Source organism: Heterocephalus glaber, unplaced genomic scaffold, assembly GCF_053883595.1.
Source record: "Heterocephalus glaber isolate CG9 unplaced genomic scaffold, H.glaber_assembly_v1.0 deba00000347, whole genome shotgun sequence".
NCBI classification, from domain to species: domain Eukaryota; kingdom Metazoa; phylum Chordata; class Mammalia; order Rodentia; family Bathyergidae; genus Heterocephalus; species Heterocephalus glaber.
Genome location: NW_028258143.1, coordinates 55,539,678 through 55,561,264, shown reverse-complemented (window position 1 = coordinate 55,561,264; position 21,587 = coordinate 55,539,678). Strand labels below are relative to the sequence as shown.

Genomic DNA, 21,587 nt, shown 5'->3' with positions numbered 1-21,587 from the left:
CGCTCTGGCCCTATCCCCGACGTGGGTCCCCGCAACTGCCCCGCGTCGTCCCCGCCTCGGTCCGCGGCCACGCGCGCTACCTGCGATCTGAGAGACGAAGGCTTCCGCCACTAAAGACATGTCGGCTGGGCAGCCCTGCGCCCCGCTGCCTGCTCCCCGCGGCCTTCAGCGCACAATCGCAGCGGCGCAAGGTAGCTATCGAGCCAAGGCTGGCTGAAGCTCAGACTCGCAAAGCGAAACCTGGCAGTAGCGGCGGGGAGGCCTCCAAGGTTACCGCCAGGCCCGGCCGGGAACTTCCGGCGCGGCTGACAGTGGCGCGCGAGCGCTTCCGTCCGCCGACTCCGCCCCCTCGCCGCCCGCGCGTCCAGCTGCTCCCACGCTCTCCGCGGTCCTAGGGGTGAGAGACCCGGAAGCCGCGCCCCAACTCGTCTCCGGCATGTGGGCAGCGGGGCATTCTGGGGGGGTTAGTATCTTTTCTGTAAGCAGCGATCTTGTAAGCAAGTAATAACATTTAAAAGCACCCATTAGACACCAGATACCCTATAATATAGATATAGATTTACATCATTCTGCTTTATTTCGTCCTCTAAACAACGCATTAAGATGATACTATTATCGCCATTTTACAGATAAGGAAACGAGCTGTGAGAGTATAACTGCCTGCTCAGGGACTCCGCTGAGGCCCACAAACCCACATGAATGCTCTCTGCGCCAGTAAGCTGCTAAGTTGATTGGTCCATGGACAGACATTAGTGTAAGTTATTTCTTTATTCAAACGTGCTCGCCAGAAAGAAAGGCATGGGGAGCGCCTAGGCCGTAAGATAGTTTATATTTGTCCTTCAAGTCCATACACCCGAAATGAAGCTCAGCTTCTCACCCTCTTGGCTATGAGGATGGGGGCAGGAAGACACTCAATTTACCAGAATCTTTCCCCCTTAGCCTAATCACTTCTCAAATTGTATGTACACAATTAAGAAAAATCATGTGTGTTACAGATTTAGAAGCATAAAATACTACAAGTGGCCCACCCTAAGAGAGTATGACGTCATCTGTTATGGTTTATATTTAGATGTTACCCCACCCCCTACCCCCAAGCCTCATCAAGCTATCAAGCTATCTGGAAGGTGATTGGATTATGGGGCATTACAGCTGACTTACTATTAGGATGTAGTGCCTGGTCACTGTGGACCTGACCCAAAAGGTTATATTTCCCTTTCCAACAGCCCGTTTGACTCTCTGTGCTCCCAGTTGCCATGGGGTAAGCAGTGTTCCTCTGCCCAGGCCCTTCTATCGTGGAACTTCTGCCCTGGAGCCAGCCAGCTGTGGGCTGAAACCTCTACAAACTGTGACCCAAAATAAACCTTTAAGTTGCATGTATTTGGTGTAGGGTCTCAGCAATGAGGAAAGTGACTAAGATGTCATCTTAACTGATTGATTTCAACTGTAACGATCCTGTTTCCAGATGAGGTCACATTCACAGATGCCAGGGGTTAGGATGTAAACATATTTTGGGGTTGAACACAATTTTATCAATTAAAATAGATATTAAGTATTTAAAGATACATTTTAAATCAATACTTGTGTCCTCTTCAACAACTAGGAACATTGTTAAACTAAATTTAAATTTACCCAGTTTCTTGCATGTACATAAACATAAATGTACCTTTAAAAGAAACATCTTCTCTCTGGCTGAAATTCAGAATTGGCAAGGAGCTGTAGATGGTAGAAATACAAGGATGATAGTAGGCTGTTCTTGTTTGTCCTGAGGAAGGAAACACTGATAGTAAAGAGTATGTGATGATACATTTCCTTGTCACCTTCTTGGTGACCAAGAGAAATGAGCAGTTCCAGGTTTCTGGTGTCAATCAAAAGAAAAGTTCCTGTCTCTTTTCTGCACGGTGAAGAATTACATGTAACTTTCTAAAAATGAGTATCTGACATAGCTTCAAATTCTACTCACAGCTTTAGTTTGTCACCTTTATAAAGCTGAAGGTACAATGTTTTGACTACTTTTTGACAGATTCAGTGCTACACATCATAAATGTGTGGAAACTTGAGCCAAAGTTCTATAAGAGTACTGAAGATTGAATAGGGGAAACCAAGATCAAAGGAGTCTAAGGGGTAGAGATAAGCCCCAAAGTGGAAGACAGTGGCAGAGCCAGGGATTGGGCAAACAGATCAGAGAAACACAATGTGATTGAGGCAAAATAGAGTGCGTCCTCACAATTTTCTCCAAGCATCCATGGCTTCAGTCACGGTACCTGGATGAACTGGGATGAAACCACAGACCTAGATTGAAACTAACAGCAATCTTTGCTGTTACAACAAATGTCTTACTCTTTTAGAACTGCTCAAACAAAATATCTTGGAATGAAGAATTCAAAAACAACAAAGTTACTGCTTACTCTTGGAAGCTGGGAAGTCAAGGATAAGTGCAACTGCAGACTTAATGTCTGGTGAGGTGTGTGTTCCTCAAAGATGGTTTCTTCTCCATGTCCTCATGTGGTAGAAGGGCAAGGGGATCTATTGAGCCCCTCAGGGCTCTTTTATAAGGAGACAAACCCTATACAAGAGGATGGTGGAGCCGGCGATTTAGCTCAGTGGTTTTGCCGCCTGCCTCGCAAGCGCAAGGTCCCGAGTTCGATCCCTGATACCAAAAAAAAAAAAAAAAAGAGGATGGCGCCCTCATGACCTAATCATCTCCAAAGGCCCCACCTCTTAATACTGCCACATTAGTGATCAAGTTTCAACATGTGGATTTTGGGAAGACATCAACATTCAGACCACAGCATCAAGCTTTTTAGAAAAAAAAAAAAAAAGATCTGCTGGGGGCACTGTCTGTACTCAACTCTTTCTTCCTGCATCCAGGGAAGCAGAATCCCCAGTACCATATGGATTTACTTTTTCTCCCTGAGTGACAGTTCTTTTGCTTCCCACACAGGCAAATTGAGGCTGGAAAGAATCTGTAATGTGGGAGGTCTTTATTACTAAAAATTATATCCAATAAAATGCAGATGTCCTGATGGTGCCCACAAACAAGCTGTCTTTGTAATAGAGCCAACTGGAGAAAATGTATTTATGCATCTGTATTAGAACGATTGGCAGATTTAAAACTGAAGATCTGTTTAAGATCACCACAATTAAGGGAAATACAAGAAAACAAGCCACTGGAATTTTTAAGAGTGAAGTTATAAAACAAAAGTGCTAGGCAATACGTATGTTACTAAAAGGATAATCACACAATTAATTAGAATATTACTGCATGATACTAACAATTTTTGATTACCTTAGTAAAATCACTTTTCTTGCAAAATTGTCAGGATATTTTCACTCCCAATCTAGAATTAGAATTAACCTAGAATTAGAATTTCATCCCTAATCTAGATTTTATGTTAATGTATTAAATAGAAAGGAAATATACAGCTATCATTATTAATATACACTTAAGATTAAAATAATAAGGCTTTGTGCCAGGGATGTAGCTCAGCAGCACAGTGCCTCCCTGGCAAGTGCAATGTCCTGAGTTCAATCCCTGGTACCAAAAATAAAATAAAGTAAAATACTATGGCTTTTTATCTGCACTTCATTTTTCTCTGACAGAATGTTAATATTTTTAACATAAATATTTTCTTTTTAAAAAGATGCCTGCAAAATAAAACTTTTGTGTAGGATGGATGCTTTCAAAATTGAAATATTTGAAAATGATACAAGAAACCCAGACTCTCCTATCAAATTTGTGCTATTTGCAAATTAGTTCACTTTGCAACCCAAATTGAATGTTAACACAGTTAAAAATACTAAGGTAGCCAAGTTATGTCTTAGAACTTTCTATTAATCTGTTAATACTCTTTACTTCCTTGAAAACAATGAACTGTGGACAACCATGAGCCACCTAAAATGTAACAAAGATATTTTTAAAAGGCTACAGAACAGTGGCGGTCATTCATCCTTCCATCTCTCCTTTCTCCCCGTTTGATTCCTAAGAAATTATAATCAATCCAGGGTGATTAAATTCTTACTTTGTTTTTCACTTCTTGATTTTGTCCCCTTTTATTCTAGACCAGCACACCCTCACATAAACTTGAACATATTTGACCACATTTTGGTAAATATCTACAAAGTGCAATTAAAAATATGGCTTGTTTAAATTTTTTTAAAATTATTGCAAAAGACATATTCCCATTTGTCTCCCCAAAATATTCCCCCTCACTTTGAACACATCTATTCCATCATTCTCGCCACTTTCTGAACTTTGGAAGCCCTCTTTCATGTAGTTGTGCTGTACTATATACCTCAATGTCCTGAATCAATTCAAAACATTTAATTTTCATGGTTATTTTGACTTTGAGGAAGAGCTAGAAGTCACATGGTGACAGATCCAGTGAATAAAGTGGATGAGGGCACACTGTCGTGTTTTTATTAGTTTGCCTTTCCATTGGAGGGCACTTGGCAACAGCATTCACTGTATTTTTTAATATACCTCGTAAAGACATTCACAAAAGAGACTTCCAGAACTGCTTCAAAAAGTGGCAAGAACAGTGGAATAAGCGTGTTTGAAGCAAGGGAGTACTTTGAAGGAGAATAATGGCAACGTGTCTTTTATTGTAATAAATATTTTTTAATTTTAAAATTTTAATTTCTTTTCATTTTTATTTGCTTTCAAAGTTTTTTTAATAAATGTTATCATCCCATTCCCCCATTACACCTCCTCCTCTCCCTATGTACAAGACAGTCACCATTTTTTTTCAATCACTCCTTGTACACTATTGGCTTTAGTGGACCTGGATTCTATTAACTAGTTTACAAAAGAAATTAAAATATTAAATTTCCAAAATACTCCTTCAAATTAAGTGTATGTACATGTTGCTCACCTTCATATCTTATTAAGGGGAACTGAGTATTTTCACTATGGTTACTGACTGTGCCCTTCACTGGTGGTGATAATGTCTTATCTACAGTCACAAGAACTTTATTAGGATTTTGTGGTTGCAAGTTATAAAAACACAACAAACCTAGTATAAGCAAATTTAAGTTTATTGTACCATTATGGTAGAAGAGATATGGGGGAAATTCACAGAACTGATGAAGAAACTTCAGGAACCAGGAGCTTAGTGCTTCACCCCTATGTCTCTGTCTACCTCTCATTTCTGTCCACACTTATTCTTTTTGACTGAAGACATGCCCTCCCCCAGGTGGCAGGAAAAACAGCTGCCAGCAACACCAACCTGACATCCTCTCAGTGTGGCACCCCCAAGAATGAAGAGTTACTCTCTCTGGCTCCAACATATTAATCCCAGAAAAGAATTATAACTGTGCTCACTTGGTGTTCTCATCACTACATTCGATACTTTGTCTGGGACTGGGTATTTAGTTGAGTTGTTCCACCACCTGCCTCACAAGTGCAAGGTCCTGCTGAGTTTGATCCCAGCTCAAAAAAAAAAAAAAAAAAATCAACTTCCAGGCCACTGTACCACTGGTCCCAGCACCAAGGAGCAGAGCTACCCCCAGTACAGAGGAGGTGAACATTCCAGGCCACCATACAACCACCGCCCAGTGCTGAGGAGCTGAGCCGCACAGGGGCCAGCAGCACACAACCCTCCCTCCCACCACCACCATTGAAATGAGAAGACAGGTAAACAACTCTCAAAACCAGACTTCCAGATCACTTAAAGCAACCCCAATGGGAAAGGAGATGGAACAATCTCATGCTCAAACACCTAAGACTCCCTGAACTGGCAACAAAAGAGCATCTGGAAAAAATGATATCAGAAATAATTTCTCACGTAACAGCAGAGATGTGCCCATAGTGCGAGACGTGATTAATAAATCTAGAGAGGACACAGACAAGAAAATAGAGGACCTGAGGAACATGATGGAATCCCAACATAGGAAACAAATGGAATCCATAAAACAGATGCAAACAGATTTCCAGGAGATTAAAAACTCCACTGAAAGTTTACTCAGTGGGATGAGCCAATGTGAGGACAGAATTTCAGATGTAGAATATAAGATTGCAATTAGTGACCAGGAAAAGAAAAATTTCTTTAAAATAGTAAGGGACCACAAGAAATCAATCCAGCAGCTGCTAGATGCAAAGAAGAATAACATAAGACTAATCAGAGTCAATGAAGAAAAAGGATAGAGTGCAGACGACATAAAAATCTGTTCACAGAAGTGATGACAGAAAACGTCCCAAGCAGGGGAAAAGAATTTGACATACAGATAAGTGAGGCATATAGGACTCCAACTAGACTTGATCAAAAAAAATCTAAACATATGCATATAATTGTTAAGATTCCAGAAACACAACAGAAGAACAAAATTCTAAAAGCAGTTAGAGAAAGGAAACAAATCACTACAAAGGAAAGCCCATCAGAATCATAGCAGACTTCTCAACACAAACCCTCAAGGCAAGAAGAGCTTGGAGTGACATATTTCAAGCCCTAAAAGGAAGCAGCCTCCAACCCAGATTGATGCACCCTGCAAAACTATCTTTCAAAATTGATGGAGAAGTTTTGCCGCCTGCTGCGCAAGCGCAAGAACCGGGTTCGACCCCTGGTACCAAAAAAAAAAAAAAAATTGATGGAGAAATAAGATACTTTCATGACAAAGAACACCTGAGGAATTTCATGAATACCAAACCAGCACACCAAAAAATTTTAGACAATATCCTAGGAAAACACAACAAGGTTCACAACCCCAGGAAGCCCAGCAGAATAAACCCATCAGGCACAATAAGAAATTAAACACGAAGGGGAGAATCCAAAAGAAAAAGTCATGACAATGATAAGTCAATACATATCAGTTATAACCAATCGTTAATGGTCTCAATTCACCAATCAAAAGAAATAGACTGGCAGAATGGATCAAGAAGCAGGATCCAACAATATGCTGCATACAATAAACATGCTTAATTCAAAAAGAAACTTATAGACTGAAAGTTAAAGGGTGGAAAACAATACTCCATGAGACAGGAACCCAAAAAAAAGCAGGAGTAGCTATCCTCTTTGCAGATCAAATGGATTTCAAATCAACACTGATAAAGAGAGACAAAGAAGGACACTACATCCTTGTAAAGGGAACAATCCAACAGGAAGAGATGACAATCATAAACATATATGCACCAAACACTAGTGCACCCAACTATAGAAAACAAATACTAGAGGACATGAAAAATCAAATAAGCACTAATACAATAGTAGTGGGAGACCTCAATACCACACTGTCACAAATAGATAGACCAACTAGACAAAAAATAAGCAACAAAATACTAGCACTCAATCAAACTCTTCAACAAATGAACCTAACAGATATTTAAAGAGTGTTCCACCACAAAATCATAATACACATTCTTTTCAGCTGCACATGAGTCATTCTCCAAAATAGACCACATACTCAATCATAGAACATGTGTAAGTAAGTGCAAAGGACTTGAAGTTATCCCCTGTATATTATCAAAACATAGTCCAATGAAATTGGAGATCAATAGAAGAAACCACAAGAATCTCATGAACACATGGAAATTGAACAACACACTTCTGAATAACCAATGTGTCATAGAGGAAATTAAAGAAGAAATCAGAAAACTCCTTCAATTAAATGACAATGACAATATTGGAATGTTTGGGACACAATGAAAGGAGTCTTATTAGGGAAATTCATAGCAGTGGGTACAGAAGTGAAACAGAGTGAGCCCAATTATACAAACTCAAGCTTCTAGAAAAAGAAATGCAGGACAAACCCAAAGCTCATACAAGGGAGGAAATCATAAAGATCAAGCAGAAATCAATGCAATGGAGACTAAGAGAACAATACAAAAAATCAATGAAGCCAAGAATTAGTTCTTTGAAAAAATCAACAAAATTAACAAACCCTTAGCCAATCTTATCAGAAAAAGGAAGGAAAAGGCCCAAATCCATGTAATTAGCAACGAAAAGGATGAAATTACAACAAACCCAGCAGAAATCGAGATCATCAATACCTACTTCAAGAATCTATATGCCAATAAGATGGAAAACACAGAAAAAATGGACAGATTCCTAAATTCATATGAATTACCAAAGCTGAATGAAGAAGACCTAAAAATTCTAAATGACCCAATATCAATCAATGAAATTGAAAATGTAATTAAAAACTTACCAACCAAGAAAAACCCGGCTCCTAATGGCTTCACTGCTGAATTCTACAAGACATTTAGAGAGGAACTACTGCCACTACTCTTCAAATTCTTCAATGAAATTGAAAAGGAAGCAATACTCTCGAATTCATTCCTGGAAGCAAGCATCACCTTGATCCCCAAAGCAGAGAAAGACCCAACCAAAAAGAGAACTATAGGCCAATCTCACTAATGAACATAGATGCAAAAATCCTTACTAAGATACTGGCAAATAGAATGCAGAAGATCATCAAGATGATCATACACCCTGACCAAGTGGGATTCATCCCAGGGATGCAGGGATGGTTCAACATACACAAATCAATCAATGTAATACATTATATCAATAGAGCCAAGGATAAAAACCATATGATCATCTCAATAGATGCAGAAGAAGCATTTAACAAAATCCAACATGCATTTATGATAAAAACCCTACAAAAAATTGGAATAGATAGTCTCTACCTCAATCTGATAAAAGCCATCTCTGAAAAACCAACAGCCAATATCATACTAAATGGTCAAAAACTGAAATCCTTCACACTAAAATCAGGAACAAGACAAGGATGCCCACTATCACCACTCCTGTTCAATATAGTCTTAGAAACATTAGCCACAGCAATTAGACAACAGAAAGAAATAAAGATAGGAAATGAAGAAGTCAAATTGTCATTATTTGCAGATGACATGATGCTCTATATAGAAGACCCCAAGAACTCCACCAAAAGTCTTCTAGACTTAATAACCAAATTCAGTCAAGTAGCTGGTTACAAGGTCAACACACAAAAATCAATAGCTTTCCTCTACACAAATGACAGACGCACTGAGAAAGAAATAGGGCAAACAATTCCTTTCTCCATAGCATCCACAAAATTGAAATACCTAGGAATCACCCTAACAAAAGAAATCAAAGACCTCTTTTCTGAAAATTATAGCACTCTGAAAAGAGAGATTGAAGATGATATCAGAAAATGGAAAGACATCCACTGCTCCTGGGTAGGAAGGATAAACATAGTGAAAATGGCCATACTTCCAAAACTGCTATATAGATTCAGTGCAATCCCAATTGAAATCCCAGGAGAATACTTCACGGACCTTGAGAAAACAATCCAAAAATTCATTTGGAACAAGAAGAGACCTAGAATAGCAAAAGCAATTCTAGGCAACAGAGATATGGCAGGGGGTATCACAATCCCCAACTTGAAACTATACTACAAAGATACCATGATAAAAACAGCATGGTACTGGCAGAGAAACAGACCTGAGGACCAATGAAACAGATTAGAAGATGCAGAAACAACTCCAGACACACTCAGCCACCTCATCTTCAACAAAGAAGCCAAACACCTTCACTGGAGGAAAGATAGCCTCTTTACTAAATGGTGCTGGAAAAAATTGGGTTTCAACTTGCCAGAGATTAAAACTAGACCTATATCTCTCACCATACACCAAACCAAAATCAAAATGGATTAAAGATCTAAATATTAGAACAGAAATGCTGAACCCACTATAACAGAGGTTAGGTAGAACTCTTGAAGACACTGGTGTAGGAAAAGATTTTATAAACAAAACCTCAGTTGCCGGTGAACTAGCACAAACAATCAACGAGTGGGATCTCTTCTTATTAAAAAGCTTCTGCAGGGCTGGGGATTTAGCTCAGTGGTTTCATAGCCTGCTGCGCAAGCACAAGGGCCAGAGTTCAATCCCCAGTACCGAAAAAAAAAAGCTTCTGTATAGCAAGAGAAACAACCAGCAGTGTGAAGAGACAACCCACAAGGTGGGAAAAATTTTCACCTGCTGTTCCTCAGACAAAGGTCAACTATCGAGAATCTATAAAGAACTTAAAAAAACAGACCTCCCAAATTTAAAGACCCAATCTGAAAATGGGCATCTGAAATGAACAGACATTTCTCACACAAAAAAGTAGAAATAGCAAATAAACATATGAAAAAATGTTCAACATCACTGGCCATGCAAGAGATGTAGATGAAAACAAGGCTGAGATTCCACCTCACACCAGAAAGAATGGCTGCTGTCATGAAATCAACCAATAACAAATGCTGGTGGGGCTGTGGGGAAAGAGGAGCCCTGCTCCACTGCTGGTGGGAGTGTAGACTGGTGCAAGCACTGTGGAAATCAGTATGGAGATACCTCAAAGAACTAGGACTGGAAATCCCATTTGACCCAGCTATTCCACTGCTGGGGATCTTCCCCAAAGAATTAAAAGAATCATACCACAGTGATATATGTGCGCCCATGTTCATAGCAGCAAAATTTATAATAGCCACAACTTGGAAGCAGCCCAAATGCCCATCAACTGGAGACTGGATTTTAAAAAATGTGGTTTTTTTAAAAAAATGGAGTACTATACAGCCATAAAAAATGAAAAATTAGAGACATTTATAGCTAAATGGATGCACATTGAGGCAATACTCTTAAGTGAAATAAATAGGATACACATGTGTAAATACCAAATAGTTTCTCTAGTGTAAGAAACTCAAAGTGTAAATAAGGACTAAAAGGTATAATAGGTAATGTGAAATAAGAAGAAAAGGGGCAAAGGGGAAGGAAGTGGGAGGGGTAGGGGAAAGGAAAGAAGGGAATGGAATTAATATGAAAAAAATGGAAACAAAGTCATTGTAAATAGGTTGGGGTGGAGGGGTTGAAGGGAGGGCGAGGGAATGGGGAAAAAATAAGAACCAAGAGAGATTATGTAAAGGTGCAAATTTCCAATGATGAATGTCATTATATTGTATACCTAAAATGTACCAATAAAATTAATTTTAAAAATACTTTGTCTGAATGATTGGGCTGGATTAACCAGCCCCAGGGGAATGAAACCTGTTACAAGATGAGAAATGGAGGATGACACCCTGGGTTGCAAAAACCTAGTACCGCTGTGCACAGTAAAAATGAAGAGCACCATACTGCGGCTACTGCTTCTTTTAAAACTTAGACAAGTTTCATTTAAACTCTTCAATATTTTTCACTTACATAAAAGTGGTAGTAAAATGTAATGTCATAATTACAAGAGAAGGGCAGAGGAATTCACATGATATGTTAACTAAAAGGAACAGAGAACTGTGAAGAGGGGAGTTAGGGAAAAGAAGGGAAAAGAAAAAAACAGGAAAAGAAGGGGAAAAAACAGAAACAAAGCTTGTATAAATAAGGAGGGGAGGGGGGTTGAAGGAAGGGAAGGAGATTGGGAAAAAAGGGGGATTCAAGATATACCATGTACAGGTACAGGTACAAATTCTCTTTGACGAATGTGATCATTATGTATATCTAAATTGTACCAATAAAATTAATTTTTAAAAATAAACAAAAAGAGCAGATCTGAATCTTTCATTAGAATTATAACATAACTAGTTTTACATATATATAATGAGCTAATTCGATACTAAGTACTAAACCAATAAACATACAGGTTTTTAAAACAAAACAATGCATATACAGTTATCTTATCCTTTGATATATATTATCCTTCCAGACCTGGCAAACAAGGATATACTTTTTGAAGCTACAATTAATATGTATGAAGTTCATGTAACAGCATGGAAAATGTGAATAATGATAAGTAAAAACAGCAAAACATAAAATGTATCCTATTGTGAATACAACTATGTGAAAACTTTTCCAAGTTTTTTTTTTTTTGGTACTGGGAATCGAACTCAGATCCTTGAGCTTATGAGGCAGACAATGGCACCCCTGAGCTAAATCCCCGGCCCCTGAAAACTTTTATATTACACAATTGGATGAGAGTTTTGAAGTGGAATTGCGCTCTTTTTATCAAAGGAAAGTGAGGTTTTAACTTTTTTCCTTTTTTTCTGTCTTCTCAACTTTCTGTAGTATTTATTCCATGTTTACCAGTTAGAAAAAAATGTGTTTTATCACACTGGGTACAGCTAATATAGCAAGTGCTCTGACCTGTCTGTGTGCAGGTTTTGCATAATTCAGCTTTCATTAATTATATTGCTGAGAACCTACCTTAAACCAGCTGCATGTTCCATGGCAGAGAGTCACTGATTCATTTGAGTAATGACAGAAGATCATGTGCAAATGGAACAACATGGAAAATATACTATTGTTTGATTATATGTCCTTATTTAAGACTGTCTACAGATGGACAAGATCCATTGCTATGTTTGATTCCTGTTGCTGAATACTTCATAATGTGTCAAACTAGAAGAAATTAGCAAATTAGGACAATCTTGCTCTTGAGGATGACCTGACACTGATTTTAAATCTTATTTGAGGTGTCCTATTCTACCTTATCACCCTTAAATGAAGCCAAAAGGATGATGATGATGATGATGATGATGATGATGATGATTAAGGAGCCCTAAATCAAGAGTGTCCACAACATTTGTGTCACAAATAGCCAGTTAAGGAGCTGGGCCTAAAATACCAGAAATTTTAGAAGACTCCTTGAGACTCTAAATGCCACTTTGAGGAAGAGGCTCCCACAGTAGAGAAACAAGTCACCTCTGATGTAAAGCTAGGCCTAGAAGATGACATCAAACAACGTGGCTTTCACCATTTTCCTTTGCCACCTTTCAAGTTGGAATCCATGTTAGAGCGTGAGACTCATTCATTCATTCATTTCCTCATTCATCAGGTATTTATTGGATCCCATTTTGGAGTCCTGGGCCCTCAACTAGATCCTGGAGATACTACAGTGTACAAAATTTAGTCTCTGCTCTCTAGGAATTTACAATCCAATGGAGAAGAGCCAACAGGCTACTTCAACTCAGTGTAGAGAATGTTATTAAGATTGTATCCAAATTCATTCAAAGTCAGAAACAATGTTACTGAAAAAATAGTTCAAGTTGCTGGGTTGTAACAGCTATCACAACTCTCCAGTATATGCAATATGCCCTTGCCAGGATACCAAATGCCTTTCTGAAATTAAGATACTTGAAAAATAACTGCTTGAGCTGGTGGGAACTGTACCTTCAGTTACAGAAAGCTTATCAAATATCTTAGCCTTCACAGGGGATAAGAACAACCAGACTCTGGCACATGCTTGAACCTCATAGTCCTTCCTCAGTACAACATGCTTCTGTTCATACCAACTCTTTATTTCTTTCTGGATAAAATGAGATCACATTATATAACTATTCAGAATTATACAAAGCAACTATTTAAACATGTCGGTCATTGTGAAATATTTTGTATCCTATTAGCTTCCTTTTTAAAAAAATAGTATCCCAGATATAAAACACAGGAACTCAAAAGAAGTAGAAACAAGTAATATCAGATGGCAGCATCTCCTGCCACTTACAGAAGTTGTTCCTGTTTTCATTCAGGAATTTTTCCCCTGGTACTGGAAATTGAAATCAGGGCTTTGCACATGCTAAGTAATTACTCTACCACTGAACTACAACCCCACCACTTCCCCCCACCCACCCAACCACTTTTTATTTTGTATTGAAAGAGTCTCACTAAGTTGCCAAGGCAGCCTAAAAGTTAACTCTCCAGCCTCCACTTCCCCAGTAGCTAGGATTATAGGCATGTACCAAAGCGTCTGACTGGAACTTTATTTAAGTAACTGAATATTCCTCTCTTCACTGTTGAACTCGGTCGTTCACATGAATCCACAGAAACTTTATATAGGTCTTCTATTTACTTTTGTTTATATTTTAATGCAAGTTAAGAACCTAATTCTAAGTACACAAATCACTTCTGCCTCTGCTTTTAAAAACTGTGCTTGTAGAGCCAAGGATTTAGCTTAGTGGTTCTGCCGCCTGCCTCGCAAATGCAAGGACCTGAGTTCGATCCCCAGTACCAAAAGAAAAATTGTGTTTGTAATAATCATACTGTCAAGCTACAACTCCAAGAAAAAAGAGACATTGTGTGGAGGGCATTCAAAGCACATTAGGACCATCTAAACCTCAACCTAAAGCTGAAGTATTAAAAACTCACATAAAAAGACCTTCCACTACCTTAGAAAGAGATAAGAGAACTCATACCATTTTATCCAAAGGAATTGTGACTAGATCCCCATACAGCTGAAAAAAGAGAACCAGCTTATATATCTGTGTAAGTGTATTTGCACATGTACTAACACAGATGTGAAAAACAATCATTTGGTCTATGACAATTTAAAGCCATATAAGTGCCCTATATATTTTTCTTTTGAGAAACTAAAACTATGTATATCTTTCCATTTTTTCCTTAATGCCCATTATCATGTTCGTATACACTGGTATCAACAGCAACAGGTAACGCTTTAAGAAGAAGACTGTCATTCTGGAAAACATTTTACACTTACCAGCCCTGCCAGATTATGTTATAGTAAGAAAATATATTAAAGAAAATGTACTATAACAGGACTAAAATTATAATTAAATATAATAACCTTCCTAGTGTTTTTTATTTCAGTTTTTCAGTGTTAAAGTATTTACTCCTAATAGCTGAAGTTGTGTCCTAATTTATGTAATAATTTTTACTTTTGAATAAATTTATACTTGTAGAAAAGCCATAATATTATAGTTTTCATAGGTCCATTACTCAGTTTTCCCTAATGTTACTATCTAATAGTGAAATGTTTTGTATTTTATGTACATACAAAATTGTATTTCAAAAGATATTTATAAAATGTACCAAGTGTGGTCAAACAATACAATGAAAGTCTAATTTGTAAAAATTTATTACAGTAAAAATCATATTGGTATAAATACCCTTCAAAATACTACCCCTCACTGTGAACACACTCATCTCATAATTCCAATTGCTATCTGAAGCATTTCTAGAAGTTCTGTTTCATGAGCGTCTTTATGAAGTGTGATAAAAATAGGATGCTGGGTGCCATCCAATAGAAAGGCAGGCTTGGAAAACATGACAGTTTTTGTCCTCATTCACTTTATTCATCAGATCTGGCAGCTTGTGACTTCGGGCTCTGCCCCAAAGACAAAATGGCCATGAAAGGTAATCATATTGAATCAACTCAGGTCAACAAGGTAGCCAGGACAGCACAACTAAATACCTTCATAAAAGTAGACCTCGAGAACTGCTTCAGAAAGTGGCAAGAATGGTGGGATAAGTGTACTCTAAGCAAGAGGAAGTATTTTGAGAGGATTAAATGGTAATGTTTCTTTTTACCACAGTACTTTTTTTTAAATGTAGACATTCGCTGTGTATTTACAACACACAGTGTATGTTTACTTGTAAATGCAAAACATAACAGTGAAATTATTAAAACCAGCAAATTAACACTGAAACAATTGACTGATCTACAAAGCTCATTCTAATTTCTCTAGTTTTCCCGCTAACTTCCTTTCACTGGACCCAAATCCCACATTGCATTTAGTTTTCATATTTCTAATCTCCTCCAACCTGTGACATTTTCTCAGGTTTTCCTTCTTTACCTACAGTGACATTGATACCTTTGGAAAATACAGGTCAATTATTTGAAGAATGTCTCACAGTGTGAGTCCACCTGCTTTTCTCGTAACAAATTGAGCTTGTATGCTTTGGAAGTGACGTTGGGCTTTTTCAGCACATCTTGAAGTACACATTAGTACATCTTGTATTCTGTTTCTAGTCATACCTTCATCTACTAGTTTCGGTATCACTTGATGTTCTTGCCTGTAACCAAGATTATTTTGGTGCTGACTTAATAGTGATTTTCTATTTTTATTATTCTTTCTGCATGTATTAGTTAAAATTCTACTGAAAGATCTGGGCCTTCTCCCCTTTATTTATTTGATTATCTATATCAGTATAGATTCATGATATTCATTTTATTCTGTGCTTATAATAGAAAATTATCATCGCTTACTTTTTTGCTCATAGTTTCCCAAATTTGTCTATTGGAAGATCTTTCGAGATCATGTCTATGTTCTTTCAATATGGCCTTATTTGAAGGGGAGCATTTCCTTATACGCTAGCAGTAGAAGATGTTCCAGTATCATTTTGTATTTTCCCTGCCCCAGCCATAAAATCAACCATTATTCAAGCATCCTTGATTTTGTTTAGTGGAGAATGATTATGTAGAATTCAAGGTCTGTTTGCTAGGTGTTTCCTGTATTACTGGATTCTCATTGCTTCTGTGGCCCTCTCACCAGATAGAGAAATAGAGAAATAGATCTATGCATATAAACACACATGCACACACATCTGCATTTATTTTTAAAATAATCCGTGTGTGTGTATTTGTGTGTTTGTGTACAAAACCATGAACTCAGACTGGGAATGTAGCTCAGTGATACAGCATTTGCCTAGCAAGTGCAAGCCTCCAGTTTCTGTCATCAACACTGCAAAAAAGATGAAAAAAAAATGAGATTATACTGATAGCCTCAATTTTTATCCAGTACAATAAAGTTTAGTAAAGCCTTCCTCCCTCCCTTATTTGTAACTTCTTTCCCTGACAGTAGGAAACCTGGGTCTCACTGCTTACAATATATTTTGTTTGTTCAATAAAACAGTTTCAGAATCACAAACCATCTCCTCTTGAGAATTTACAAACAATATTTTTGTGCAGGTATTTTTTGTTTTCCAGTTTTTCATCCTAATACTATTTTCCAATTTATTCAAATTAGTTCTTCCCTTTCCCGCCCACTTCAGTGTTATTACCTTATTTACTTAAAACATTTAGGTTCATTTATCACTCTTTGTATTCCATGTGTGGTTCCCCTTATATTGTGGCTGATTTTATTTATTGGCAGGGAGTTATGTGGTTCATTACTATGACTCTAAAAGTTATACAAAAAGATCTACACAGGTAAGTATCAATCCACCCTCTTTTTTTTTTTTTTTTTTATGTACTAGATACCAAGGGCTCTCCCATGCCAGGCAAGCTATCTATTACAGAAGAATAACCCGCACCCTTTCATTTATTTATTTTTATTTTTTATTTTGAGACAGGGTCTCACTAAATTGCCCAAGTTGTCCTTGAATTTGTGGTCCTCCTGCCTCAGCCTCCCGAGAAACTGGTATTCAAGCATGTACCACTACACTTAGCTTTCCCCGTCATTCTTGCTATACATTTTCTCCACTCTATTTCCATCTACTCTCTGCAGTAACCAACCTCATTACTTATGTCTATTTTATCCTTCCTGCACTTCTTTGACACAGATGAATAGATATGTTTATTTTCTTAAAATCCCTTCTTTTTAACTGAGGTGCTTTATCTTCTTCAATGTCTTTCTTTTCTCATAATTTTTGTTTTTGTATGTTACCCTAACTCTTCTTGCATGTTTGTTTTTCCACATGAACTTTGTATCAAATTATATAGCTCCATTAAAAAGCTGGTTGGTATTTTTATTGGAATTGTATTAAATCTATAAATTGATTTAAGAAGAACTGGTATTTTTATAATGTTGACTTATCCCCTGCAAGAATAGAGCACATCTTTCCATTTACTCAAGTCTGCCTTTCTGCCTTTCAAGAGTGTTTTAAATTTTTCACAACTAGGTTTTGCCCACTTTTACTGTTTATTCCTGAGTATTTAATAGTTGTTATTGCTATTAAAGTGGGGTTTTCTCTAACTTTATGGAACAGAGCTGGTTATTGTTTATTTATATGAAGGCTATTCATTTTTGGCATTTTACTTTACATTTAAATGTTAAATAATAACTTTGGTGACTAAATAGTGGTGACTCTCTGTGATTAAAAGGGAGGCTAAGAGTGATACGATGTCTATTAGCATAGTTTCATCTAATGTAGTAGTTATAGTACACTATGCAGGCTTGACACTGCTAAGTGTCAACCTCTATCTCGATGAAAACATTGCCAAAGGAAACAATTCTATTAGAATGAAGCCTTGACTTAATATTTATAAAAATACATTTTTTCACCATAAAACAAAATTCCAGACAAATGACCAGTTCTTGGGAAAATGAAAGGCTGTGTTTTGTGGTAAAAGAAGTATATACATTGAATTTGAGATGGCAATAAAATAAAAAGTAAAAGTTCTGGAGCCATCGTGATGCAGGACTAGAGCTAGGAGAGATATTAGGGATGGTTGAATGTATGAATGATGGTTGAAACCAAGAGATAGAGTGTGGTCTCCAGTGAAACGAATATAAAGACAGAATTGTGAGCTGAAGACTGCACCTTGGAGAGCATCTGGGCTTAGGCTACAAAGAGGAAGTGGGAGGAGCATCAGAACAAGAGAAGTCACAGAGGCCACGAGAGAAGGAAGGACCAAAGTAAAAAATGGGTCCCTGGTGGCAATGACTTCAGAAACTGCAAAGATGAGCCCAGAGCAAGTGCCATTAGATGCAGGTGACTCTGTATTTTCTAATATATGATCTCCAGCATTCTAGTTCCTTCAGGTTGATTATATATATATATATATTTTTTTTTTTTTTTTTTTTTTAATTACAGAGATTGAAAAGTTTAGAAAGAAACAGATTAATGTAAGTTAAACTGATTGCTTTCTTTTGGTGCTGGGAGTTGCACCCAGGGCCTTGCACATGCTAAGCATGTGCTCTACCACCAAGCTACACTCCTGGCTCCAGATTTCTTTACTATAGAACGTCTAAGAATTATTACCATGTTGCTTTGAATTATGAATATCCATACATGAGAACAGTAATCAGAATCCTACAAATTTCCTTAAACAAGTCACCTAAAGTTTCTTTCTTTTTTTTTTTTTCTGGTACCAGAGATCAAACTCGGGACCTTGCGCTTGCAAGAGAGACGGCTGAACCACTGAGCTAAATCCCCAGCCCACTTAAAGTTTCTTAATCAACCCATTTTTCCAAAAGGATTTCTCAGGATGAGAACACACTTTAGAAATTTTAGAACACACTGAAAACTCATTTTTCTTAGACTCCTTTCTGCCTTTAAAGTCAAACACAGCAACTAAGAAACGTATTTTAATTTCCTGGAAACCACGCTTCCTGACTCTGGAAGATTGCTGCAAAATAATGGCAGTGTTTTCATAGCACAGTACCAGCTGGACAGCTGGAAGCAGCCCCTCTAAAAGTGAAGAATGAGATGCAGACAACAAGAGAAAGGGTGGCCTGAAGGAGAAAAGGGGGCCTTGCTGAGGACAGGGGAGAATAGTGAGCCATTTGAGTCAAAAGGTCCAGGAGCTTTTGGAATCTCAAATGGACTCAGACAGGATGGGTTCCCAACAGGTCTGCCCCAGAGGATCAAAAGGACCTATGATCCCCAGAAGCAGACCCCAGCCCTGAGAGTGAGTCAGCTTCCTGCTCTTCCCAGAAAGGAACAGCTCATCCAGGCTGAGCCTGGGAAAGGGCAGCAACATGGCAGGCAGGGTGGGAACAGGGTTGAGCAGGATCTCATCTCTGAAAACATTCTACCCTTGAGGGGGAAAAAATTCTAGAAAATTTAAAGTAATTTTTCTAACATAAAAAAATCACTTTTCTTTATCAGCAAAGGAATGAGTGCTTTTCTTCGCAAACACTTTAACAGAAATTAGTGACAATGGAAGGCAGATAGCAAAGAGTTGCAAGGATTTATCATAAATATGTTTGCCCAGATGTAGCATTCGTTTAAATGGAAGTCAGGGTATGTGCAAAAAGAAATGTTTTGATGATATTTTGCAGTAAATTAAAGAGGATGGCAGTTGCTTTATTATCCAAAACTGATGCAAGTTCCTTCATCTTTTTTAACTGCTAAAGGAACAGAGATAGTGGCTATATAAATATAGTTGGTTATATCAGTGGCAGCCTTGTGAAACTCCCTTCAACCCTAGGCCCTTAAATTTGCTCAAGTTGGGAGCAAGTCCTAGTCTAGCTTGGCAGCACATTGGAAACCCCATTCCAGGCAGTATCTAGGGGCCGGTCTTGTTATTCTATGTCTGGTATCTGGGGCACCCAGAGATCAACCCTAAACTGTTTCCCTACTGTCTGTCTTCCTCAGGCAGGCCTGCTCTGGATTACAGGACTTCTTTCTCAATTTATTTGTCATCCATTTCTGCCCTAGGCTCAAGCCCTCTTGACTAGGTCTTGACAAGCACCCTCGTCCTTGTCAGCTGCTGTCCTCCACCCCACCCCTACCCCTGCTATCCTGTACTCTACATGGTGGCTGGGGTCTTGCTTCCAACCTGACAGGATATCACAATTACCATTCTGCATCCATTTAACTTAGATTGTCACCATGTATGGGGATCTTTGCCACTGAGCCTCACCCAGAAAATGGCATGCTTTTTTTCACAGTACTGAGGATTGAACTCAGAGCCTTCATACTAAGTTACATCCCCAGCCCTTTTTTGCAATTTTTAAAACAAAGCCTTGCTAAGTTGCTAAGTTTCCCTAGCTGGGATCAAATTTGCAATCTTCCTGCCTCAGCCTCCAGAGTACCAGGATTCATGCACAATCATGGCCTGCAAAAATCTGACATTTTTAATATCAGCATAACCCGTTAGACACTGTGATTTTGAATGCTGACAACTCTTAACTATTAGTCTTACCCCTCACTTACCAACTCACTCTGTTTTCTCAACAACCTGCCCAAAATCAGGTCCCAAAAATGCCTTCTTAAAAAATATTAATGGCTCATTCTTTTATGTTTTGAATTTCTTCTTTGAAGTCTATAATCATACAAATCAGCAATTTTGTAATAGCTAACCAATACTTCTAGGAAAGTTCTTGGCCTCTAACCATGGTAATTGATGTATCTGCTAAGTCTCACTTGTTGCAGATTATTTTTTGTGTATTTTGCAGATCTTAATCCACACAGCTTGCTCTATGGAATTTATGGGCCACTAGGATTAAGGGTAAATCCCTCCAGAAATTTGTCCTATGGTGGTATTACTAGTTTAAACTTCGGCTAGGCTGAAGGGAAGCTCGTGGGTTCCTACAGGTGGTGTAAATTTTTTTAAAAGAAAATGCAGCTACATTGATTGAAGATAGCAGGAAGGTGTGCTCAGGGCAGGTCTGTGCCAACAGAAACAAAAAGGTGGCACAAAGGCAAACTGATGTCAGGGTGGTAGAGAAATAAGAAACACATAGATAAATCAGGCTTTTGGGTTTTAAAAGATGTGCACCCTGCTCTGGGTGCCTCTCATTGGCTCTCTGGATAGGATTAACAGAAATGATTGATAGGGTGCTGCTGAGTCATCACAGGGCACCTTAGTATGCACATCTGTCCCAGAATTCACTCAGGTTTAATCTCTTGCTTGAGATGCAGTCCCTAAGTGTGAACCTTTAAGGAGGTTCAAATACTCATGTGCTCTGGCTGGGAATTTTAGAGATTTCCTGGGTCTTTGCTATTTTTATTTTTGCTTCTCTTAGGGCAATGGAAGGAGGACTGGCCCTGAGGTGTTGCCCAAATTCAAGTGGATGGAGGAGGAATGCTCTCCCACCCCAATTGCACTACCTACATGAAGACTGGTTTTAAAATTATTGTTTTTTTTAAGCCTGAATAATTAATACATGTGTAAACATTTGAGTATCCTTATTTCATTGTAAATACATACTGTACAAGGTATTCGGCATTGTCTACGTATGAGAAA

The 21,587-nt window shown here is 38.2% G+C and overlaps 1 protein-coding gene and 1 long non-coding RNA gene across 4 annotated transcripts in view; one reads left to right on the top strand and one right to left on the bottom strand.

Annotated features, from left to right (window-relative positions):
- Mtx2 (metaxin 2) overlaps positions 1-308 on the bottom strand; it is a 60,782-nt gene extending 60,474 nt beyond the window's left edge. The window contains exon 1 of one of the 3 annotated variants that reach the window (XM_087200723.1): positions 81-308. Coding sequence is in view for 1 of the 3 variants with exons in the window: in XM_004857731.3 (XP_004857788.1) it covers positions 81-120 (40 nt within the window). In the remaining 2 variants the exon portion in view is untranslated. The remainder of the gene's footprint in view (positions 1-80) is intronic. The other 2 variants (XM_004857731.3, XM_087200718.1) reach the window with 2 other exon arrangements.
- A 26-nt stretch (positions 309-334) lies between these two features.
- Positions 335-21,587, top strand: part of LOC110344462 (uncharacterized) — an 84,089-nt gene continuing 62,836 nt past the window's right edge. Inside the window, exons 1-2 of the long non-coding RNA XR_002387051.2 lie at positions 335-463; positions 630-754. This is a non-coding gene — a long non-coding RNA (uncharacterized LOC110344462). The remainder of the gene's footprint in view (positions 464-629; positions 755-21,587) is intronic.